Here is a 26,666-nt window from a genome sequence, read left to right on the forward strand (position 1 = left end):
TCATCACATGCATTCCCACTTAGAACTAGAACATTTCAAACTGCAATTTGTGTGCCCATGGTCTTTAACTTAGAACAGATTTATCCTCGTTCCATTTTCTAAGAGAAACTGCAGAAATAAGTGCATCCCCACCCCAACCATAGGTTAAAACTAAAGGTAATGAATCTACTTGGTTAGTGGAGAAAAACGTATGCTTTCTGATAACTCTATTGAAAATGACAGAGCAATCTAAGATAATTTACAACTCTAAGGCATAGTCTAGTAATATTACCTATCTCCTGATCTGTAAGGAAATGATAAAACATGCCAATGTAAAAGCGTTTAAGCAGCTCCTACATCTATATGGTACCTAAATACTTTTCTAGACTCTACAACTTAGTACTTAATCTTCTTAATGTTTACAAGAATGACTGGGTTCTGCCAGTAAGTGTAGCAACTTAAATTCCACTATAAATAAACATAGCTCAAGAAAGCCATAACAAACACACAACGATAAGGTAGAGGGGCTCATAAACAATAAGTCCCCTTTCGAATTGAAGATAGTCCCAAAGAAACCTGTTTCACATGTAAAAGAAAAGCAAACAATTTTTAACAACAGCCAAAATTCAGTGATTGATATTCAGCATGATAGCAGGAAACTCATTACTAGGTAACCTCAAAACTTTCGACAAATTGCATCTCTTATCCATCATCAGGACTAAGGAGACGAGATAAAGCTTAATCAGAATCCTCAAAATATTCTCCTTCATCAGATGGCTCATCAAACGAACGCATGTCAACCTGGTAGCGAAGGATCCCCCCAATGCCACCAAATCCTCGACAGAACTGTGACCCCTCTTGAGACCTGTTAGTGACAAACTCAAGTGAACAACCGAAGTTTTTGTACTCGTTGGCAAACCACTCCAATAGCGGCATTTTGTCCTGGACCTCTAATTCAGCTGAGGTGTCAGGATCCTTGAAGTTGCTGTGATCAGCCTCTTGGTCCTTGTTTAGGTGCTTAATGACAATCTCGTTGGTAACACTATTTTTCAGCGCATAACGGTTTATATCAAGATTTTCCCAAACAACAAGAGTTTCAACAGCTCCCATCTCAAGAGCTTTTATTGTGTCATCCACACCAAATACATACTTTCCAGTATCTTGACTGATTTCCTCAAAGAATTTTCCTATCAAGCGCTTTTCTTGTATAAACTTCACATTCGCGAGAATCTCAGCAGATAGCTCAATAGCCTGATTGAATCCATTTTCCCCACCATAGGACACATCAACCACATTAAGTATCTTTGTTTGTAGGCGTTGATCAAACATGTCAGACTGGCTCAGCTCTGTCTTGAAATCAGCTGACCCAGCAAGTATTAGTCCAGATACATTTGGCTGGCTAGTGGCTGGATTAATGAAGAACTGAGTAGCAAGCTCTGCTGTCTTCCTCACATAGTTATGCCGTTTCTCCATTCGAAGACGAGCAAATCGCAGAGCTGATTGACCTCCTCTTCCGTGCTTCTTGGGAAGGTCAACAGTGAATTTATGAAGGACTTCCCTAGTGTTGCCACTTAAGGTTCCGAAAAGAGTGCCATTACCGTCCATGACAATGAAACCAAACTTCTCATCTGATTCCAACAGCTCGCCCAGAGGCTCCGTATGAAACTTGTTGTCACATAGGTACAGAGACGCATTTATTGGTTTAAAAGGTGTAAGGTCAAAGGTTACCTTCTTTTCCTTCCCATCGTCAGTCATTATAGTTCCAGTATAAAGGACCAACCCATTAGGAGGTACCTTATTATACAGCTTAAGCCTCTGCTGGGCGGACGTTATTGCACCAAGGACGGACTGACGATTTACTCTGCTCTTAATATTGGATGCAGTACCATATTCTTCTGCCAACATCCTTGTTATCCGGGATATCTGATCACCAGGAGGTATAATAAGAGAGATCATACTGGTACCATTTCCTCTTGCAGATTCCATGGCTTTGATTAACTTTTTCATTTTCCATATCTCAATATTCTTGTCATTTTCTTGGCCATCTGCCATTGCAAACTGCTACTACCACAAGCTGAGCTACAAATTAATCTGACCTAGGAGGCATATTGAAGACGAATTAGAGTCCACATCGAACATGAATGTAAAATCCAGGAGATAAAAGAAAAAACTTAATGTAAGACTAGAAATTACAGGTGCGTTCTGAAGTACTTATTTCTAAGATTTCAATTGAAGACCTTCATTAATGAACAAAAATATTCACAATTAAACAATCAGAAATAATGAAAACAGATAATACACGTTTTTCAGCACCGTTGAGGTGCATTAGCTGTCAACATAGTATAGTGGGAAAATAGCATTTAGTCATCCAACACCATTTTTTCTGCTGTTACGAATAGGGGTGTACATGGACCGGGTTGGTTTGGTTTTTATTAAAACCAAACCAAACCAACTACATCGGATTGGATTGGTTCGGTTTTGTCGGGTTTTTCGGGTTTTTTTTTGTTATGTGAATATTATTTCAATCTTACTTTGTTAAACTTTTTATAAGTAAATATATGTTTAGTAAAAATTGAAAAACTTGACAAACATATGATCTATTTAAATATTTTTATGGTAGTATTTTGTTAATAACACATGATAGTTATTTTTTTAGTCCTCTGACAATAATTTTTCGTTGATGTATACTTATAAGGTTAAACGAATTTAATAATTAAACATAAAAATCAACATGATACCTAATTAGTGATAAGTTCTATTTAATTTTAGATTATCAAAATACCACTTCAAATTTGAAAAAGATATAAGAATTTAATAAATCTTGATATATGAACAAGGAAGAACAAAGAAATTGACGCATTTCAGTATTACTTGATAAGAAAGTGATCATATAACCCATTATTTAAGGTTAGTAAAAATGGAGTACTTCATATTCTATTAAATATTACATTCCATAAGAGAATCCCAAATATTTTTAGAATTTTTATAAAGAAAATTCTATATAAAGTCTTAAAAGTATATATAAAGTTTATATATTTATATGTCGGTTTGGTTCGGGTTTTTTTACTCAATACCAAACCAAATCAAACCAAACCTAGTCGGGTTTTTTAATCGGTTTGGTTTGACTTTTCGGTTTGGTGCGGTTTTCCGGTTCGGTTTGTACACCCCTAGTTACGAACTGTGTACATAATAACCTGAACTCTTACTGGTTTATCTTGAGTTGACATGTTCCATGTGCCATAGGCTGAGTTCTAGATATAAATGCTATTATTGTCTTCCCACAAAATTGAAATTGATCAAACATGAATGAGTATATATCAATAAAACCAAACCAAACCAAACCACCCCTCACTACCAAAAAAGGATCGGCATCCATGAAATCTAAGAAGTGGAGTGAAACAGGAGAATGTAGATCTAAAGAATTAGCAGCAACCAAGCCTCTATCGTCTTGTCATCAGAATACCTTTAGAACTAGCTTCACCTTTGAGTTTCTAGTGCATTTACTCATCACCTGGCTTGACACATCCATGTCAAATGGGTATGATATGTATGTTAATAATTCAGACAAATGGGAATACATGGAGTGCAAGTTCAACAACGGTACCCAGGAAGGGGATATGGAGGTGAGGCTTGATATGCAAGTCATCCCCAAGAGAGGTAGTTTCAAGTATCTTGGATCTAAAATACAAGGTAACAGGGAGATTGATGAAGATCTCACGCATCGTATCGGAGCAGGATGGATGAAGTGGAGGCTCGCTTCCGGTGTATTGTACGATAAGAATGTGCCGATGAGACTTAAAGGTAAGTTTTACAAGGTTGTAGTTAGACCGACTATGTTGTATGGAGCAGAGTGTTGGCCGGTCAAGAACTCTCATACCCAGAAGCTAAAAGTAGCTGAGATGAGGATGTTGAGGTGGATGTGTGGACATACCCGGTTGGATAAGATTAGGAATAAAGTTATTCGGGAAAAGGTGAGAGTGGCCCCTGTGGAGGATAAGATTCGAGAGGCGAGGTTGAGATGGTTCGGGCATGTTAAGAGGAGAAGTATCAAAGTCCCCGTTAGAAGGTGGGCGAGCGGTTAGCCTCGGTGGGCAGCAGGAGAGGTAGAGGTAGGCCTATGAAGTTTTCGGGAGAGGTTATTAGGCGAGACATGGCGCAGCTGGAGCTGACTGAGGACATGGCACTAAACAGGAGGGTGTCAGTCAAAGATTAGGGTAGAAGGTTCATAGGTAGTCGAGCGTTTCACTTTGTCTTACTCAATTCGCTAGCATTACTGCATTAGTGTTAGTATGACATCTTTTATTCATAGATGGCTATTACTACCTAGATTTTGACTGCATTCTTGAATTCGATCGTATTTCTTCTTGCTATTATCATTACTTGTTGCAATTAACTTTTCTTTTTCAGACATTCTCTAGGGGAGGGTCTATCGGAAACAGCCTCGCTGCCCTTCCAGGGGTAGAGGTAAGGCTGCTTACATCTTACCCTCCCAAAACTCCACTTGTGGGAAACTACTGGGTTTGTTGTTGGTGGTTCAATATCACTTACGATCTATTTTGGTGGAGACATTTTGGTTGTAAGAGGAGATTTCATACCAATAGATTTCAAATTTTTAAATACTACAAAAGTTCATGTAGTAGAGAGGTTTCCTAGTCATGAGCAGTTGCCTGACCAAAGAAATGTAAGTTCAACGATATAATAAGTAGAAAATCAGAACTCATGTCTCTAGGTTGAAATGTACACCAGGTTACCAATGTTAAGGACAACGCACTTCTATAAATCTCTGAAGAAACAACCTTAGAACAACAGTCGTACCTCTCAAGAAAAGACCGATAGAACTATTGCACGCACGTAGGTAGAAGACACTATGAAATTTCAGTGGAATCATCGAACATCGATAAACAAACTTTTTTCACCACTAGCCTTAAAGATAACTAGATGCACAAAAAATCCTCCTTTTAACAATAGGAGTTATCCAATCAGGTTCCGTTCATCAAAAGTCAACGAAAACTACTTCCCAATCAAGTTTTTACACTAACTAAAACTACTACTCTTTTGAGATTCTGCAAACCATAAACCAGAACAAAAAGAGATTGCCTCCTTCACATATTCATTTGGCAGTCACTTCACAAATCGTGAATCTTATTTTAGTGGTCAATGAAATGGGAGGAAAATCATGAGGTGTCAGGTTCAAATCTCACGAAAACAAAAAAACACCGAGTAATTTTTTCGTCTAAGCCTTAATGGGCAGAGTTACCCAAACCCAATAGCTGTAATGATGGGAGGTAGCAAGTACCCAATGAAATTTGAGGTGTGTGCTAGCTGGCCTAGATATCACCGTCATTTAATAAAAATAAATCAAGAATCTTATTCAAGCACAACCATAGTTCTAGTAATGATTTCTCACACATATAGTACTACCATCAAGATTGATACAGAAGAAAAATCTACAGTAAATCAACCCACAAATAACACAATTAATTGAAGATTCTGGGAAGCTAAAATACAAAAAATTCAAGAATCCAAGCAAATCACTTCCTATCAATTCTTTTGGAGTGATTCAAACAATTAATTAGTTCAATAGAATAAACCCCATATTAGAATTAGAAGCTAAACTATGAAAAACCAAGTTAATTTTAAGAGAGAAGAAGGGTACACGTTACCTGTTGGAAGCAGCAGTCGCAGTAGCTCGAGCAAAATGCTGGCTGTGGGAAAATTGTGGAAACCCTTTTGAGCTACTATTTATACGCTGGAATAATGTATTTTTAATAAATGGATAAAAAAAGTTTGTGTAAAGAGCAATAGTCGGACCGTAATTTCGAAATACTAAAAAACTGAATTTTGTTACTGTCGGTCTGAAAGTTCACATATTTCCGGTAAATCTCTGATTTTCACTAGTGCCTCCGGTTCACATTAATCGATTTCTTTTTGGTTGTTTTCATACTAAATTTAGTGTACATGAGTTACACGTATTTATGTGTTACACACAAAAGAATATATTTTAATCAGGTAGAAAAAGAATAAATTAAGTATAAAAGTAATTGACGATGCAACAATCATTTGAATGGTAAACTATCTGAAATAGTTTATATTAAATTGAATAAAAAGAATTGAGTGTAATAGCAATTGACGATACAAAAAAATATTACATTAAAGAAATAGTTGTATTCAGCATGTAGACACTAAATTGAGTGTTATAACGAAGCTTGTATGTGGTGATGCTGCTGGAACCATCAGCCAGATTGTTGCTTACCCTCTTGATGTCATCTGTAGAACAATGTTGATGTGCGCCAGGAAGAATGTTGCTTCAGTAATTACTGATAAGAGGAAGGCACCTCGAAAATATAACGGTATTGTCGATACATTCAGCGAAATAGTTCAGAATATGTAAAAATAAATATAATTATGCAGTTGTAGTTGTAGGCATATAAATTTTATTAAAATTAAATCCATAAAATAATTTGGACTATATTTTAAATTAAAGATATATTGGTCCAAATAAATATATGGGCTAATATAATTGAATTAATTATATAAGTCCACTATATATGGATTAAATAAATAAGTCTTAGAGGCCCAGTTTGGTGCCACATGTCAAATGACGTGGCGCGCCAAGTCAAGCGGAAGAGCCAATAGGACCATGCCACGTGTCAAAATGACAAGGCATGCCCAGTCACACTGAAAGGCCAATGAAATTGCGCCACGTGTGCAAGTGACATGTTCTGACCAATCAAATGCGGCTATGTCACACTTCAATTTGATTGGTCGGAAAGAGTTTGTTCTTATCATGACTCCTCCCTTCCACAACTATAAATAGGGGTCTTCATAACTCAGAAAAGACACCAAAAGTTATAACAAGAAGCAAGAGAGAGCTCGTGGATCAAACGTTGCAAATTCCTCCACAAGTTTCAAGCTTCAAGTTCAAAGTTCAAGAATCAAGTTCAAGCTCAAGAACGAAGAACAATTCAAGTATTCAAGATCAAGAACGAAGTCAAATTAAATACAAGGCGTTCAAGATCAAGGCTACTTGTTCGTAATACAATTCGTGGCAACAATCAAAGTGTTCGCGACGGATAAATCAAATTCAAATTCAAGATCAAGCTCAAAGGCCCTCGAATTTATATTAGAAAAGTAGAATCAGAGGAATCATATAGATTGTGACACTCAAATATTCGAAATAAAATACTACGATTGTTGTGATATTTTTCGGTCTTGATTTTATTTTCTTGTGCAAATTTATTGTCTACAAATTCTGGCACGCCCAGTGGGACAATCTCTACCTCTCATCTCGACTCAACCACCAAAGTTCAAGAACATCGAAATGGCTTCAAAGAAAATCAACTCTAGTTCAACTTCCACCAAGGCTGCTAATTCCAGGTTCTATGCTGATGTGGAAAACATACTCGAAGTTACCTTTGGAAGCTTTGGACCAATTACGAGGAGCAAAGCAAGCTCGTTAGGACAACAAGCACCCCAAGTGCCGTCCGCATCTACCCCTGTTTTCGAATCTTCATCCTCAAAAGGAGCAAGATAGTCCACAAACGCACTCGAAGGAGGAAGCGATGTTGCTGAAAAGATCAAGAAAACTCTTGCTCTGCTTGACCTCTCCGTATCCAAGCACTCTGCTGTGAAGGAAGATGATGATGCTTCAACTGATGGATCCTCCCCACTTACACCACATAGCATGGGCCAATCAAGGATCAATCTGTGTGACAATCCATGCTACTCTCCATCGTCCACAACAATCATGCAAGCCATGGTGACAAACACTTCATCTGTGGAGGACCAGTTGGCAAACTTGACAGAAGCAATCGCTGGCTTGACCAAATGCATGCAAAATCAAGAGGCTAGAATTGACAAGCTAACAGACAGGGTGGAAATCTTGATGGAAGAAGAATCCACCCATGCACCTGGCAAACTCCCAGAAGTTCAAGAGATTGATCCTCCCCCACGACAAGTTGCATCCACTAAGGAAATTCCAGTCTCTTCGGAAGGGATGATTCCAATTAATCAACTAAAGGAGTTCAGTGAAGGAACCATTAAGAACAAATATGAAGTTGCTTCCAAGTCCTCCTTTACCTACGCAAAGCCGTACACTTCAAGGATCAATATGTTGAAGATGCCTGCTGGCTATCAACCTCCAAAATTTCAACAGTTTGATGGCAAAGGCAATCCAAAGCAACATGTGGTGCACTTCGTTGAGACATGCAATAATGCTGGGACTTATGGAGATTACCTCGTCAAGCAGTTTGTCCGCTCATTAAAAGGAAATGCTTTTGATTGGTACACAGACCTCGAGGCTGGATCTGTTGATAGCTGGGATCAACTAGAGCAAGAATTCCTCAATCGCTTTTATAGCACGAGACGTACTGTGAGTATAATAGAACTTACAAATACTCGTCAACGAAAGGGTGAACCAGTTATCGACTTTATCAATCGTTGGAGGAATGCAAGCCTCAACTGCAAAGGCATGCTTAGTGAAGTTTCGGGCATAGAGATGTGCATCCAAGGCATGCATTGGGGACTATGCTACATCTTGCAAGGTATAAAGCCTGGCACATTTGAAGAACTTGCCATTCGTGCCCATGACATGGAGTTGAGCATGGCCTCCGCTGGAAATGAAAGGTTGCCTATCTATGAGCCTCGCAAAGGGAACAACAAGCAAGAAGTCAAGAAATGGGGCATGTTTGTATCCAAATATGAAAACAATTATGAATGTCAATACATCACCTGTGAAGTTCATAGCAAAGGTGAGCAAGAAGCAGAGAATGAAATCCACTTCTTTTCAAGATAAGCCAAGTGGAAAGTTGACTCTAAAAGAAATGCAAGGGAAAGAGTACCCATTTCTGGATTCTGATGTGCCAACCATTTTCGAAGAACTCCTCGAGTTAAATCTCATTGAGCTTCCGGAGATGAAGCGACCAAATGAAGCTGGGAAAACGAATGACCCAAATTACTGTCGCGCCCCCTTTTTCCTTCGCGGAAATCGGGTTTGTGACATTTGGGGAGGACAACTCATTCCTTTTGGGAATTGGGTTTGATTTAAAGAGTCGCCACCTAATGATTAGGGTGCATTAGGACACCAAGGAGGTTTGATTTGAGTAACCAGAGATTGGGTAAGGGCTTGAATTTATTCTAAGGGGAAGGTGTTAGGCACACCTCAGAATCCACTAGTGTGGTACCCGGCCAGACTATTATTGTGAATTTGGGTACATATAGACAAATAAGGCTCAAATAAGAGGGGATTTTTATCACATAAAGGTTTGAAAGTAAACAAGGTTTGAAAGAACAATTAGAAAAGCTGATTTAAAAAAAAACAGTTTAAAATACTGGAAAGAAAGAATAAAGGGAGGGGGGGGGGGGTCCTAGGTTTATTAATAATATGGATCACCCCACACAATGCCCAGTAATCACTCCTCAATGAGGGGCTACACGTGACATTATCGCATGGTCATCATATCCATATATATCCTTCCCACCCCGTTAAGGTATTAAGCGCGGAATGGTCTCGCCTACCTATTGCATGCTACTACCCGTCCCAATCCTATCAGTCCCGGGGCATTTAGGGCTACTAATCCTAAGGGAGGTAGGGATGTTAGGCTTATTTGTGGTTTTAAAGGCAAAAATTCTAAGGCAGCATACAAAACATGTATAGCAAGTTGGGGAAAAGCACATAACACGCAAAGGCTCAGATATATCCCCTTTAACAAAGAAACACATTTTTAGCATGACTTACACATACTAGTTAAGGTCTAATTAAGCATTAAACATGCGAGAACTTAAAGGTTGAGGCAGATTGATTTATTACATAATTCAGATAAGAAGCCCGAATCAGGCCTGCCTGCTGGTTGTAGTTATTAGAAAAGATTCAGATTTTAATTTTTCCCTAAGGCTTGCCTAAGTGTGGGACAAGGATCCTATAGGCATGGTATCTACTGAATTACGAACGCAATAACAATAAACTGAATACGTAATGGTTAAAAAGATAGTCAGATTATTAAAGAAAGGCAAGTTTTTATGAAAGTTGTAAGTTCTGCAAATGATGATACATCGTTATTACTGGTTTTAGCTCTATGCGCGAATGAAGCGATTCGGATTCAATTAATAGTTCCTATAGACATACTTTCTATGCGTAGTTGGTTTTAAGCCTATTGTGGATATGGTATAAAAATTCCAGAAGACTCGTTTTAAACCTATCAACATGATATCTAAGCGCGGAAATTGTTAAAACCTATGGACATGATGCGCGGAAATTGTTAAAACCTATGGACATGATATCTAAATGCTGAAGTTGTTTTACAACCTTATGAGCATGATTTCTAGATGAAAAGATGAATATACAGGATTCAGAAGGACCTATAGGCATATTTTCTATATGCATATGCAGAATTCAGATTTCCAGATACTTATGGACATGATTTGTATATGAGAGAATGCAGAATTCGAAAATACCTATAGACATGCATCTATGTGAGAAATGCAGAATTCAGAAATACCTATAGGCATGATATCTATATGCGTGAATTGTTTGAAACCCTATGAACATGATTTCTAAATGCAGAAATTACTTTAAGAACCCTATGAACGTGATTTCTATATGCAGAAATTATTCAAAAGTACCTATAGGCATGATTTCTATATGCATTTGAATATGCATTTGAATATGCATAATTCAAAATACCTATAGACATGGTATCTACCCTTTGCATGCATAGTTACCCGCCCTTTTCACTAGTCATCCCCAAGAGTTTAATACGAGTTATTACAGCCCAGAATAAAGTAAAAAAAATACATAAAAAAAATACAAATACAAGTACAACCAAGGAGAGCCTGATTCAGACTTCATGTCTGAAATATGAGGTAAACCAACTCCATAAGATCATGATCCCAAGCCTTTCTCCCATTTGAGTGTGTCAAAGTTCCCTAAGAGCCTCAAAGGGACTCCGGGCAATGCTCACACCCAAATATAATATCAGATTGGAACAAGTGCAGTGTGGAAAGGCCAGCCCTCAAGTGTCCAAGTTAAGAGAGAGCTCATGGGTCCCAAGGCAAGGCCCACAAGAGGGGGGCAGAACTTAAAAACTAAGAGAGTGTGCAAGTGCAGAAACAGAATTCAAAAGGGGGAGAAGAAAGGGAAAAAGCTACAAATAAGTACACATAAGGGGTTCAGGGGGAATAGGGAAATTGAAAGAGGCAAGAACAAGCTGTGGGCATACCCAACAATGGAGAATGCTAGCACACCCATAAGCCTGTTAGAACACACTATTAGAGGCTAGGATCCTAAGGGATCAAGCTTAATTCATGGACAATAATTTGCATATTGCCCTGCCTTAAGCCATAGCTCAAACACATAGGGGGCAGGGGTTTAGGATTCATAATAGAAACAGGCAGAAAGAAATCAGCATGCTAACTTGAGTGTTGAACTATACAGAAACAGTAAGTAGACATGGATACAAAAGCAGTAAATAAACACATTGTTGTGGTGCTTATGCTTGAATCAGGTCATACCAGTTTCAAAGAAACATATAGAGAAAAGCAGTAGGTCTTGTAAACAGGCCACAGTGCAGACAAGAAGAGAGAATACTATTGTGTATAAGTGTAAGTTCAGGAAGACTATGAATGAGTCCAGAAAGACTTTTGAGTGCGTCCAGAAAGACTTTGAGTGCGTCTAGAAAGACTTTTAGTGCATGCCGTGTTAATGAAAGAGCCGTGCATTTATAGTGTGAAAATTAGGCAGAAATAAGGTAAGAAAACAGTTAAGGAACTGAATATCAATTAATAATCAATTACACAAGACTTTCTTTAATTAAGGAATTCAGATTCAAACGATAAAAGTTATTTAAGGAAAGAAATCAAACAAGCATTTTGTGCAAAGTAAGCAATTAGGGGTAAATACATAGAAGTTTATTTTAGGGGCAGAGCTTTGAAATACACGGTTGCATAAATAAGGTAAGAGAAATCAATTAGTAGCCAGTAAATCAAGGATCAGAGATTTTGTAATCACTGGTCCATGAATGAACCAAGTCAGAAAAGTTAAGGTAAGTCCAATAACTTAAATCGAGTCATAGGGAAATCAGCAAACAAGGAAAGAAATCAATCAAACCTATACAGAAGGAAGTCTGAAACTAATCAAAATTTGAAAGCCATTTTAGAGGTGAAGTTCAGCGCATATAAAGAGCATACAAACATGTTAAGAAGATGTCGTGTCAATGCAAAATCAGTAGATAATAGACTATAGGAGAATGGTAGTCACATAGGTTAGCAATGTAGAAGAGAAGTAGCATCTAGTAGCATACAAAAGATCCAGTGTAAAAGACCTTAGAAAAGTTTTAGTGGAAAATCAGAATTGGTTAAAGAGACAGAGGTTGAGACAAAGAATTTCGAGACTCAGTTGAGAAACAAGTTCAGAACCTCGAAATAGTTAGGGTTTCTGAAATCAGACAGCTTTAAAGATGAAGAACAAACATATCACATAGCCAATGTTCTCAAACCCGGATGAACCCCTAAATTTTAGGGTTTTACCATCAATCGAGTGCCGAGATGAGAGGGAGAGTAATCAAGAAAGCAAAAGATACTAGTCGAAACAAGTTCAAAGGTCTCAGAAAGGAACTGGGACCTTCAACATGCTTTTCAGTAACAGAAACTCATGAGAAACAAAGCGAAAAATAATATGCGAAACAACAGTAGAAGAACTGGTAGAAGAAACAAATAAGAACATGGTAGGGAAATCTTAACAAGAGCACAGTATAACATAATAGAAGAACATGGTAGAAGAGATTTAACAAGAACACAGTAGGAGAAACATAGTAGAGAACACACAAGAGAAGAAGAAAATCAGAGAAACACACATAACTCAAAACCCTAGATCGGAAAATAAAGGTTTTGAAAGCATAACTTTTTTTTTTGAAAAACAAAATCAGAAAATCGTTTAAAAACTTAGGGAAAGCATAAATCTGAACAGGTCTAAAGAGATCAGAAAAACCTCAAAGCTAGGGTTTTCAGAGGAACCCAAATGGTGAGAAAGGATTGGATCTAAGCAGGAGGAGTTGAGGCCAGGCTCGAACAGACACGGCTTGCCGGAGCAAGGCTGGAGATGGTCGTGGAACTTGAATCGACAAAGGTCTGGACCCAACTCTTCGTGGTCAAGTCATGAAAATTCAGTAACCAAACGTGAGGAGCCATAAGTAGCTTGGTGGGTGGTGAAACCACCATATATTCAGGTCAGAAGGTGGCCAGAGAAGATGAAGGGAACTCATCGGAGAGGAGGGGAAGGGGGGAAGGTTCTAGAGAGAACCAGAGGTTAGAGAGATAGAGACGAGTGAGGCAAATGAGCGGTTTGGGGGCTCGTTTGGCTTAAAATGGTAAGAACGGATGAGGGCCGTTGATCTTTTAGATTAACAGCCAGGATTTAATATGGTTTTGGGTCGGGTAGGGGTAATTGGGACCTGGGTCTGGTTTTAATTGAAATTGGGCTGGAAATTGGGGTCCAATTTGGGGTCAGATTTTAGCCTAAAATTGAAACGACTTGGGCTATTATTTAAATAGCCAATTTTCCCTTTTAAAATTATAAAAGATAGTAAATTGATTTCTGGAAATAAATTGAAAGCACCAAAATTATCTATAATACATAATTATCCATTTAAAAATATGAAATCTCATTTTATGAATATGAGACGAATTTAAACCTAAAAATGGCTAATATTGCAATTATGCAATTCTATCCTTAAAAATACCAAATAAATTTGTAAAAAATGTGTAAAAAATACCTTAGTCATATTTTAAAATAAATATAAAATTACAATAAATGAATTATCAAAATAATAATTTTGGAAATAATCATTGGGTTTTTATGGATGAAAAGGGAAATAAATCAGCTTAAAAACCTTAAAAATTATGGGAAAAATAGTAAGATGCTTGGACATACTTATATATGCATATATGTGCTATTTTTAAAGATATTTTGCATAAAAAATATACAGGGAAAAATTGGGTATCAACAATTACTGCAAATATCACCGACTTGTAAGCCACCCTCTCGAGAAGTGCTTTGTCTTCAAGGACAAAGTTATGGACTTGGCCCGTGAAAAGAAGATCGTTCTTGAAGAAGAGAAAGCAAGCGCGAGCCAAGTCTCTATCACCTTTGGCTCATTCAGTCTAGATGAGTTATGATGTTTAAAAGGAATCAAATATGAGGAATTACTGGAGGACAACAAAGATGAAGACGATCAACCTGATGATGATAAAGGTTGGACGTTGGTGACTCGCCGTAGGCGCCACAAAAGGATCCCTCAAAAAGAATCAATAGAATAACCAAAAAGGAAGATGATGGTAAAAAGACCAACGAAAAAGAATCCAGTTAGGCGTTTGAAGAAAGAAAAAGTGGAGATGCACCACCCTCAAAAGCCACGACATACAATGACCTTGGAGGATTTCTTTCCATCTTGGTTCCGCATGAAGATTTCTCGTGATGGTATTGAGGCCTCTTGTTGCAATGCTGATAAAGGGGAAGAAAAGAGTGATGACCTACCGTCGGAACCAACTTCGGAAAATCTCATCGAGTCCACTCCTCAAGAAGTTAATGCTTGTGAGGAAAAGGTCACGTTCGCAAATGACGATCTTCTGCTAGGTGACACTCTTCACAACCGCCCATTGTACCTGGTTGGCTATATGCGTAATGAAAGGGTAAATCGAATTTTGGTTGATGGAGGATCCTCAGTGAACATTTTTCCAATTCGCACTGTGAAAGAAACTTGGTATTCCTATGAACGAACTCTCGGAAAGTCGTGTGATGATCCAAGGATTCAACCAAGGGGGGCAAAGAGCCATAGGCGCGATCAGGTGGAAATAACTATTGAAGATATGCAATCAAGTGCATGGCTACATGTCATTGATGCAAAGACTTCATACAACGTCTTGCTTGGAAGGCCTTGGATACATGAGAATAAAGTAGTTCCATCTACCTACCATCAATGTTTAAAATACTATGAGGGTGAGGTCGAGAAGAAGATAGTTGCTGATGATGAGCCATTCACCAAAGCTGAGTCACACTTCGCCGATGAAAAGTTCTACTTGAAGAACCATATTGTGAAGGAGCTAAAAGCTGATGATGGCATGAAAAGCAAGAATGACGAGCCCACAACTAAAAGAGCAGAGGTGACTACTGGTGAAGCCAAAGCTGTTACTGAGGAGGTACAACCCAATGCGAATAAATCTTATAGAGGGAATATTGCATCTTATGGCAAGAAAGTAAGTCATGCGCTCTAATATGTCCCTAAAAAGAAGAAAGATGAAGGCGGATCGTCTAATCTCCAAACTAACATGCTAAAGGACTTAGCTCTTCCGGCAAAACGAATTGAGGCAGTAAAGTTGTCCTCAAAGCCACTTGCAAGGTTTGTGGCCCAAAATCGTTTGCAGAATGTGGCACTCCCTACAACGCGAACAGATGAAGATTTTGATCCTAACGCTTACAGGCTATTTGCAAAAGCTGGATACAATCCTAATGAGCCATCAAAGTTAGGAAAGCTACCATCAGAATCTGCAATGAGACAACCACTTGAAGGTTTAGGATACAAGCAACCGTCACCAGTGCGCATCTCCATAAGAAGGGCAAGTAGCAATTATATCACTGTAGAAGATGAATCGGTCGCTTCTAACAAGACTTCTTTCTTTGATCGACTTGGAAAATCACCTGTGAGGACCTCCGTGTTTGAAAGATTGGGTCCATTAAAGAAGGGGAACAAGTTCCGGAGAAATTTTCAAAGCATAAGAACACCCGCTTCACCCTAAATCCAGGAGATCTCTAGGGATTTCCAAAGTTTGGTTCCTTCTAGAATGAGGCGACAAACAAAGCTTGTGGTTTCATGTAAAGAAGTACTGAAGGTAAAGCCATATACTGTGGTCTATACTAAGGAACGTGACGAAGATGAAGAACGTGTGGGTTCTTCGTATCAGTTACTGTACAAGTCGAGAATGGCATTCCATCTTCAATGGAGGATAATGCGGAATTGGAGAATGTTTCACCGTGTTATCACATATCCTTCAACGATGGGGACCCTCAAGAAGATGAAGATGCGAAGGATGCTCCACCCGAACTTGAAGAAGTAGTGAAGACGACAGTTGATGCCTTAAAAGAAGTTAACCTTGGTACCGATGTAGAACCAAGACCCACCTACCTAAGTGCTTTACTAGAAGTTGATGAAGAGAGCACTTATATTGAGTTACTCAAGGAGTTTAGGGATGTCATCGCTTGGAGTTACAAAGAAATGCCTGGCTTGGACCCTAAAGTAGCAGTCCATCCCTTTACCGTCAAGAATGGTGCTCGTCCTGTTAAACAAGCCCAAAGGCACTTTAGGCCGGACTTGGTTCCCTTGATTGAAATCGAAGTTAACAAACTCATCGAAGCTGGCTTTATTCGTGAAGTTAAATACCCAACATGGGTTTCAAGTATAGTCCCTGTAAGGAAGAAAAATGACCAGATTCGAGTGTGCGTTGACTTCAGGGATCTCAACAATGTGTGTCCAAAAGATAAATTCCTGCTTCCTATTCCAGAGCTGATGATCGATGCTACTATTGGGTACGAGGTAATGTCATTTATGGATGGTTCATCAGGCTATAACCAAATCCGCATAGCGCCAAAAGATGAAGAGCTTACTGCATTCCGTACCCCTAAAGGTATTTATTGCTACAAGGTAATGCCTTTTGGCTTGAAGAATGCTGGTGCTACTTACCAAAGAGCTATGCAGAATATCTTTGATGACCTTCTCCACAAGAATGTCGAATGCTATGTGGATGACTTGGTGGTAAAATCAAGAAAGAGGGGCGACCACCTAAAAGACTTGAGAATGGTGTTTGAGTTGTTCTGGAGGTACCAACTTAGGATGAATCCATTGAAATGCACCTTTGGAGTTACTTCAAGAAAGTTCCTTGGTTTCATTATCCGACATCGAGGGATCGAAATTGATCAAGCCAAAGTGGATGCCATTTTGAAAATGCCTGAGCCCCGCAATATTCATGAATTGAAAAGTCTACTAGCATATCTTAGGAGATTCATCTCGAACCTAGCTGGGAGGTGCCAACCTTCAGTCGCATTATGAAGAAAGGCGTCCCTTTCAAATGGGAATAAGCGTGTAGCAATGCCTTTGAGAGCATTAAATTCTACTTGATGAAGCTTCTGGTTTTGGCAGCCGCTATACTTGGAAAGCCGCTGATACTATACATTTCAGCACAAGAAAGGTCTGTTGGAGCGCTGTTGGCCAAGAAATATTGAAGGGAAAGAAAACTCCCTTTACTACTTGAGCAGGATAATGACACCAAATGAGCTGAATTATTCGCCAATTGAAAAGTTATGTTTGGCGCTAGTCTTCTCAATTCAAAAGTTGAAGCACTACTTTTACGCTCATATTGTCCGTCTTGTTTTAAAAGCAAATCCCATCAAGTTCGTGATATCAAAACCTATCCTTAGTGATCGACTAGCAAGGTGGTACCTCCTATTTCAACAATTTGAAATCGTATACATCCCTCAAAAGGCTATAAAAGGACAAGCGCTAGCGGACTTTTTTGCAGATCACCCTATAATCGATGATTGGGAGCTAACTGACGAGCTACCTGATGAGGATGCAATGGCCGTTGAAGTTCAACCTCCATGGAAGATGTACTTTGATGGTGCTGCGCATCGCGGAGGAGCTGGTGCTGGCGTAGTATTTGTCACTTCCCAAGGTGAAGTCTTGCCCTACTCCTTCACCTTGACATAATTCTGTTCCAACAATGTCGCTGAATATCAAGCGTTAATACTTGGGCTTGAAATGGCTGTTGATATGAAGCAATTGCAATTGCAAATCTTTGGTGATTCGCAGTAAGTGGTCAATCAACTTTTAGGTAGTTATGAGGTCAAGAAGCCTGAACTACGCCCATATCATGATTACGCTAAAAAATTGATGGGGTGGCTCGGTGATATGACTATTGAGCATGTGCCAAGGAGAGAAAATAAGAAGGCTGATGCTTTAGCTGCCTTGGCTTCATCGTTAATCCTGCCTGATCAAGCGTAAGTTACTGTCTGCCCAAAATGGGTAGTACCGCCGCCAAATGAGGAAGAAGGGGAAGAAAATGAACTCAAGCATCTTGTCGCTGTTTCTGAAGTTGAGAAAGAAGAATGGCGACAACCCATTATGGACTGCTTATGCTATGGGATACTTCCAGAAAATCCGCGGAGAAGGAGTGAAATCCGTCGTCGTGCACCTTGATTCCTTTACTACAAAGATACTCTATACAGAAGGTCATTTGAAGGAGTACTCTTGCGATGCTTAGGGGAAGAAGAAGCACTCCAAGCTTTGCAAGAGGCACATTCTGGGGTATGTGGGTCACACCAGTCTGGACCAAAGCTCCACTTCTATATAAAAAGGATGGGATATTATTGGCCAACGATGGTAAAGGATTGCTTGGACTACACTCGAAGATGCAAGGCTTTTCAATTCCATGCGAATTTCATTCATCAACCTCCTGAAGTGTTGCACCCGACTGTTGCATCCTGGCCATTTGACGCTTGGGGATTGGATGTTGTTGGACCACTGCCAAAGTCCTCTGGTGGGCACCTATACATCTTGGCTGCAACTGACTACTTCTCAAAATGGGCTGAAGCTGTTGCTCTTAAGGAAGTAAAAAAGGAAAATGTTGCAAGTTTCATCCGAGTAAACATTATTTATCGCTTTGGCATTCCTCGTTACATAATAACGGATAACCAGCCTGCACATCCATGCTACCGGTCGTACTAACGCTGAAAGGCGATCAAGAATCCATAACCAGGATGCAAAGCCTCTCTCACAAAACACCGTTCGCAGGTGACGCTGAAGACAATACCAGCTTACTATAATCATTCAAACCCCTTTTATGCTCATCCGAGCTCGTGAAATCCTTGTCAATACCAGACCGCAACCTTGATCCTCATTTTCAAATTTCGTACTGCTCACTGCACCTTACAAGCTAGCATGTGGTAGTACAAGAATTTCATCACAACTCCTGAACCACTAACATGCAAACTTTCTACTTAACTTATTCCAAGAGTACCATAGCAACACACGAGTGAATTCTCACAACCGTATAAGGTGCAATTCTTCAAGTAGTGGCCTAAACCATCATAGACCTTTCTGGGGATCTGCCTACACGTAGCAGGCCATAATACTAGAATACATCCGAATAAATTCAATTACGACGGCCGCCAAGCCTCATATGTACCATCACAAATTACTTGCATAACTTAAATCACGCTGAAGGAACTGATCACTACCACTAGTACGCCAACTCAACCATGGCTAACCAATCCAACCTCTTCCGATTTATCCACAGTTGCCTTAGAATAATAATAACTTCATTCAACACATAATGCACTCAACCGGAGTGGCCTTGTAACACGAGACCATGCTGTCTCAAATCCCACGGACCGCCTCATACCTTCCTTGTGTGCATATTCGCATCTCGACTGGCGTATCCATTCTTGTAATTCCTCTACGAATCCAAAGCCTTTTATCCTTTTTCCTCCCAATGCTACACTGCGAGTCAAAACATCATAGGACATTCTGAGCCTCTTATCATAGGCTGCTACAAAAGCTTGATTCTTAACCATACTGCAGGCTTGAACCCTTAGGCACCACAGTTTTGACCTCCGAATTCACTAGGACCGTTATTGAGAGTCACCCACTCTGACATGGTCCCGAATATAATCAACTGCAAGGCTCCGCTAGCCCATGACCACCCTCTTAAGGAGACACCCAGCCGAATCACCTTCCTTGCAACTCACTTCCACACGAAACATAATTCCTGAGTCTTCCCAAAGCTCGAACATGAGTCGATGATGCCAATTATGGAACACATTCTTCAATTCCTCTGCTCAAATTACCACTGATGTTCTATTTTCCTTAGCCGAAACAACTTACCAATACGCTGATAACCCAAAACCTCACAAGAATATAATCATACAACCCCATCGTAGGCAGTGGGACTCTCCCACTTAGCTTGAAGCCACCATTACACAACCTTGGAATCCACCAAGATCCTTTATCTTTTATCGGCACGACCTTGCGGAATCAAACCGCCAGATTCCTCGAAATCCTTCCTTTAGCATTTCATGAATACTCTGAATCTCTAGCAACATTCACATATTAGACCTCTTACCGGATAGTTAATAAAATCCTTCGCTGAAGCTTTGCCAGCCACGCAACCGCTGATATGCTCATAGGAGACATCCCCAAATGTGGAGACTACGCGCCGACATCTTCCAACGTCGCTGCACGGGGTACAATTACTACGACATCAATAACCCATCCTAAGCCCGTGCTCGTCCACCAGCTGCACAAGTCTATTCACTCCTCAGGGACATTAACTAAATGTGCGACCATATCTTCCAATTCGCTATTATGTTGTATCCTTCTTCATATCAAGCAGCTCCTTTCCGTCATATCAGGTCTCCTGCCGTTATGCTGGCCAATATTTCAAATTAAGCTCGTAGACCCAATCACCGTCCACTAAAATTTCCAAATCACTCCAAACTTTCCTCAAGGGTGTAGAAATCCTGCCACTGCATCCACGTGCTGCTCTGCCACTCTCCCACTTTGGCCAAACCCTCTTCTTTAAGCAACTATCTAACTTCCGCTCCTTTACACTTGGCCTTCTAGAATCCTGACCACCGCATGACACTTTCCACATGTCCTTCATCATCCTTCGCCGCTCAGCTAACGCCTAGATCAAAATCTAACCCAGTAGCTCTTGAACCAATAGACCGCTACTAACTTCAAACCTCTCCGGAAATCATCTCTTCTCGAGCCATTGACATCATAAACATCGATTCAATCCTGAACCACCGCACCTCGCGATCTCTCACAGCTGCTTCTCCATTACTATCATACAATATCCGGCCCCAAAGGCGAATTGTAGAAGGTTTTAACACCGGCGAACTTCGTACACCCGATAAGGACAACGACACCTCATCACAGATGGAAATTCCACCACGCTCTCAAATACCATGCCTCGTTACTCCATCAACCCAATCTGAACATTCTTAGCCCGATTGCCTTTCCCCTGCCGGGAATAAATTACCGAATCTCTAAATCATGTACTGAGTAAACCTCCCTTTAAGTCATTCACTGCCCCGACGCGTAAGCAAGCATCCTACCATCACATCAATACTGCACGACTTTCATTCATAAGCATTGTAGCAACTTGTGCCTAGCCTCAGAGCTCTCAGAAGTACAGCTACTGAGTTGGAACGACAGGATATCCTTCCACAAGGCGACGACAATAGTTAAATCAACTACGCCGGGAGAAGCATCCCGTACCACCTCTGTAGTACCGTTAAAATTTCGCAATTCTTGATTTATAATAAGCGCTCCACGTCGCATAAGATTGAATAAGAAGGAAATAAAGGCATAAGCCTCAAAGGGATCAAACCGCACGATGAGGAATCAAGAAGGGAAGTACTCCTAACAACCCTGTAGCCTCCCGAAGATAAGAACAGACGTCTCCGTACCGATCCCCGAGACTCTACTAGACTTGATCATGACTCGTGAGACCTAAGAGAACCTAGTGCTCTGATACCATGTTGTCACGACCCAAAATTCACTAAGGGTCGTGATGGTGCCGGACACCACTGTCAGGCAAGCCAACACCAATTTACTTGAAATTTCTTGTTTTAACATTTTCGAAATCGTTCCTTTTGTACATTAAACAATAAGTAATAAGTTTACTGAATAGATACTGATGTATTTAACAAACTCAATATTTAAACAATCCCATAATCATCCCAGAACCCGATGTCACAAGTGCATGAGCTATCTCCAGGAAACAAAATAATACAACAACTGTCCGGGAATACAAATAGGACAGATAATAAATATGGAAATCTGAAAGGGACTCTGCTGGCTGCGGGTCATCTCGAGAAGTGCAGCTCACCTAAGTCTCCGTATCAACCATGCTGCTACGCCCACTAGGCCGCTTAGATGCAGGTGCCCGTGCAACAAAAATGCATAGCAAGTGTAGCATGAGTACAAAAATGACGCGTACTCAGTAAGTATCCCGCCTAATCTCGAAGAAGTAGAGACGAGAGGTCAACTTCGACACTTACTAGTGGTCCAATGATGATGCATTAATAATATAACAAGTCGAGGAATTATATAAACATGAATGTAATTCAATAGAGTAAAGCAAGTAAACAATTCTTTCTTTTATATGAAAAATTCCAATTTCCTTTTTCATCATTTATACATATATTCTCAAGACGGGAAGAAGCAATATCAATTACAGTAAATTACAAGGCAAGCAATGCAAGCATGCGCAATTGATGCTGAGGACGTACGTCCCGATCCAACGATATTTAAACTGTACACTGCCAGAGGGTCGAATGGCGCGAACCATAGATGCATCTATTTAATCTACCGAGGCGTTCGGCCCGTTCCACAGTATATAAATACATTCAAACAGTCAATCAAGCACTCATCAAGGAGCAATTTATCCAAAGAAAAGCCAATTCTCTTTTAACAATTCAAAGAAATGAAGTTTAATCCTTTTTAGAATTTTATTTACTAATTTGATGTGATTTAAGCAATTCAAACTGTCAACAAGATTACAAATATTCCAAGTATAGCATGCTTTTGGGTCCTAGACTACCCGAACTTAAACATAATAGTAGCTACGCACGGACTCTCGTCACCTCGTGCGTACGTAGCCCCCACAAATAGGAGCACATAACCAATTAACTCACCTATGGGGACAATTCCCTCTTATAAGGTTAGAAAGGAGACACACCTCGCTCCGAAGTTCCATAACCGGCAATGCACGCCCTTTCGAAGACTCAATTCGATGAAAAGAATGCTCCAACACTAGCCAATAATTACGCACATCCATTAATATATGTTCAATTACTCATAATAATCCAATCTGTAACAATTCCTAACCCCGATCGAAAAGTTGACAAAAACGCCCTCAGGCCCACGTGCCTGGATTCCGAAATTTTTCGAAGATAAAGTTTACCCATGGCCTCACGAACTCAAATATATAATTTACTCTCAATTTCATGTCCAAAATCGTGGTAAAAATCCAAAATATAATTTTCTAGGTCTTCCACCAAAAGCTCACAAATTTTCACTAATTTTCATGCTCTAATCCATATATAATCCAAGTATTTAACTCAAAACTAGTAGAAACCACTTACCTTGACATGGATGACAAAGATGGAGTTCCAAAATCGCCCAAAGAACGGCTCCCATGGAGAAAATGGGGTTGAAATGAGCTAAACCCCCATTTTAAACAACCTTACTGATTTTAGCATTTCCGCACCTGCGGTCACTTGACCACTTCTGCGGTTCCGCAGGTGCGAGCTACCATCCGCTTCTGCGGTCCTCCTCCTAACCTCAGCTTGTGCATCTGCTCTTTACCTTCCGCAGGTGCGGTCACGCATCTACGACAAAACGACCGCATCTGCGGTCCCAGCCTGGCCGGCCCATTTCCGCTTCTGCGACCCAAGGGCCGCTTCTGCGGCTTCGCACTTGCGGCCCAAGCCTCGCAGGTGCGGTTACACCAGAAGGTAGCTGATCACTTCTTCTTCAAATTCGAAAATTGATCCGTTAACCATCCGAAATCCACCCGAGGCCCCCGGGATCCCAACCAATCATGCCAACCAGTCCCAAAACATATTACTGACTCGCTCGAGGCCTCAAATCATTTCAAACAATGCTAAAATCACGAATCACACCCCAAATCAAACTTGATGAACTTGAGAAATTCCAACTTCAACATTCGATGTCGAAACCTATCAAATCACATCCGATTGACCTCAAATTTTGCACACAAGTCATATTCGACATTACGGACCTACTCCAACTTCCAGAATTGGAGTCCGACCCCGATATCAAAAAGTCCACTTGCGGTCAAACTTCTCAAAAACCTTGAAACTTCTATCTTAGGCCAAATGACTCCAAAATGACCCACGACCCTCTGAATTCACTTCCGATCGCGCTCCCAACAACAGAATCGCCATACGGAGCTATTCCCAGACTCGGAATCCCAAACGGTAACACTGAAATGCGCCTCAACCAAACTTATGAAATTCTTCCAAAAATGCTAACTTCCACAATAGGTGCCGAAACGTTCCCGGGTCTTCCAAAACCCGACCTGGACATATGCCCAAGTCCGAAATCATCATACAAACCTGCTGGAACCTTCGAATCCCGATTCCGAGGTCGTTTACTCAAAAATCCAATCTTAGTCAATTCTTTCAACTTAAAGCTTCCGAAATGAGAATTCTCTTTCCAAATCAACTCCGAACTTCTCGGAATTCAAATCCGACCGTGCGCACAAGTAATAATACCTGATGTCAAGCTGCTCATGGCCTCAAACTGCTGAACGACGCGCTAGAGCTCCAAACGATCGGTCGGGTCGTTATATTCTCTCCCACTTAAATATACGTTCATCCTAGAACGTGCTAAGAACTGCGCTGGAGTTGCCTGAAATCATAGTTAAACACCTCGTGCACCTATTCGTGCTACCACAACTCAGTTGAGCATATTCGCTCAATCAATTCTAAAGAAGGTTAGAGCCCAATTCCAACATCTAGAATTCTCTGCCAGGCCTACTTCCAATATATGAACACTGTATCAATCACTACACGAAGTATCAGAACACGACTACATGCCTTTGCTGAATTCTCAACATGCACCACCTCATCCACAGGACCATAATAACATTCTCCGATCATAATAACCAACATTTCCCGAATCTGATGCTCACCACGCACCTCAAGATATATAAGTCTTGTTCCAACTCTCGCAATACCGCCACGACAAAAGAGATGAGTAGAAATTCATAACCAACTACCAAGTCAACAAATCATTGAGGCTACACTCTTGACAAGAACATTACCTCATTCTGAACCAAATAATGACCTTTCCTCTTTAATATACTTCATACAATTTGATTGCACTGATCCTAGATCCAACAACCTTGTCTTACCCGGTACGAACTGCTCAGGCAACAAGACACCCTAGACATCACCAAAAGTCTCATATGATGCCACAACGTGCCAATAGGCCACCAACTCAAACGTGATACATAAGGAAAATGAACTCTGGAAGGGACTACTCACTTCACGCAACCAATATGGACTTCCCTCAATAAAAAAATGGACACAAAACACACAGAATAGAATATAAGGGACTGTAATTATAATCACACTGTTGCGGCATGCAACCCGATCCAAACAACATACTCACATAAGGAGATACACATCGAGCTAAATTGCTCATTACAACAAAATACCGAATATCGGTCACAAGCATACTAAGTGCACAATACCATCCCTGAGGGGACATATAGCGTCACAAGCTAACAAACTCAAGCACAACTGAGGTGCGATATGTGTTCTGAAACTAAAGTGCCATCCTGCTCACATAACACCATCGCTACGCGGAACCTCAACATATAAGAAATTTACCAAACCGTTTCGCAACTCACACGGCACAATATAACATTACATGAAATAGCCGACGACGAATTAACATCCAACGTCCGAATACACCTCCATAAGGAGAGCCATGCTGAAATGAACACATTCGACCTGAGATAAGGCCCATATTCATATTTAAATCCATCCACAGACCTCAAGCCGATTCTGATCGTACCGGACTAGGCCAATAATCTTTTCTGGGTCCATAATAACCCCTTATTCCCATAACACACAAGAATAACCATCATAACCAAAGTAATCCTACACGGTCCACAACCCAATAAATCGAGTGCCCTCCAGGTATAAATTCTCAAGTTAACCATATCACCACAATCTTTATACTTGGTTTCATTCTCTAATCAATGAGTGACTACATGCCACACTTATACAATCTTCCCGTGGGACACGCTTCTACGATCTTCCGTAACAGATAACCAGCCTGCACATCCATGCTACCGGCCGCACTAACGCTGAAAAGCGATCAAGAATCCATAACCAGGATGCAAAACCTCTCTCACAAAACACCGATCCCAGGTGACGCTGAAGACAATGCCAGCTTACTCTAATAATTCAAACCCCTTTTATGCTCATCCGAGCTCGTGACATCCTTGTCAATACCAGACCGCAACCTTGATCCTCATTTTCAAATTTCGTACCGCTCACTGTACCTTAACAAGCCAACATGCGGTAGTACAAGAATTTCATCACAACTCCTGAACCACTAACATGGTAAACACTTCCTCACATGGAAACTTTCTACTTAACTTATTCCAAGAGTACCATAGGAACACATGAGTGAATTCTCACAACCGTAGAAGGTGCAGTTCTTCAAGTAGTGGCCTAAACCATCATAGCCCTTTCCGTGGATCTGCCTACACATAGCAGGCCATAATACTAGAATACTTCCGAATAAATTCAACTACGACGGCCGCCAAGCCTCACACGTACCATCAAAATTACTTGCATAACTTAAATCACGCTGAAGGAACTGATCACTGCCACTAGTATGCCAACTCAACCATGGCTAACCAACCCAACCTCTTCCGATTTATCCTCAGTTGCCTTAACATAATAATAAATTCATTCAACACATAATGCACTCAACCCGAGTGGCCTTGTAACACGAGACCATGCTGTCTCAAATCCCACGGACCGCCTCATAACTTCCTTGTGCGCATATTGGCATCTCGACTGGCATATCCAT

At 40.4% G+C, this 26,666-nt stretch overlaps 2 protein-coding genes across 3 annotated transcripts; one reads left to right on the plus strand and one right to left on the minus strand.

Annotated features, from left to right (window-relative positions):
- Window positions 1-428: 428 nt before the first annotated feature.
- Window positions 429-5,748, minus strand: LOC109239621 (eukaryotic peptide chain release factor subunit 1-3-like). Of its 2 annotated transcripts, none has more exons than XM_019406210.1 (2): window positions 5,643-5,748; window positions 429-2,070 (listed from the first exon to the last, which is right to left on the minus strand). In XM_019406210.1, the coding sequence occupies exon 2, from the start codon at window positions 2,029-2,031 to the stop codon at window positions 718-720; it is 1,314 nt and encodes a 437-aa protein (XP_019261755.1). In that variant the 5' UTR covers window positions 2,032-2,070; window positions 5,643-5,748; the 3' UTR covers window positions 429-717. The 2 variants fall into 2 exon arrangements, with proteins under 2 accessions (XP_019261755.1, XP_019261756.1); XM_019406211.1 differs by having other exon boundaries at window positions 429-2,075; window positions 5,643-5,742.
- On the plus strand, window positions 3,354-4,061 carry LOC109239608. Its single transcript, XM_019406194.1, has one exon. The coding sequence runs from the start codon at window positions 3,354-3,356 to the stop codon at window positions 4,059-4,061; it is 708 nt and encodes a 235-aa protein (XP_019261739.1).
- Window positions 5,749-26,666: the final 20,918 nt, after the last annotated feature.

The sequence above is a fragment of the Nicotiana attenuata genome, unplaced genomic scaffold (assembly GCF_001879085.1).
Source record: "Nicotiana attenuata strain UT unplaced genomic scaffold, NIATTr2, whole genome shotgun sequence".
NCBI classification, from domain to species: domain Eukaryota; kingdom Viridiplantae; phylum Streptophyta; class Magnoliopsida; order Solanales; family Solanaceae; genus Nicotiana; species Nicotiana attenuata.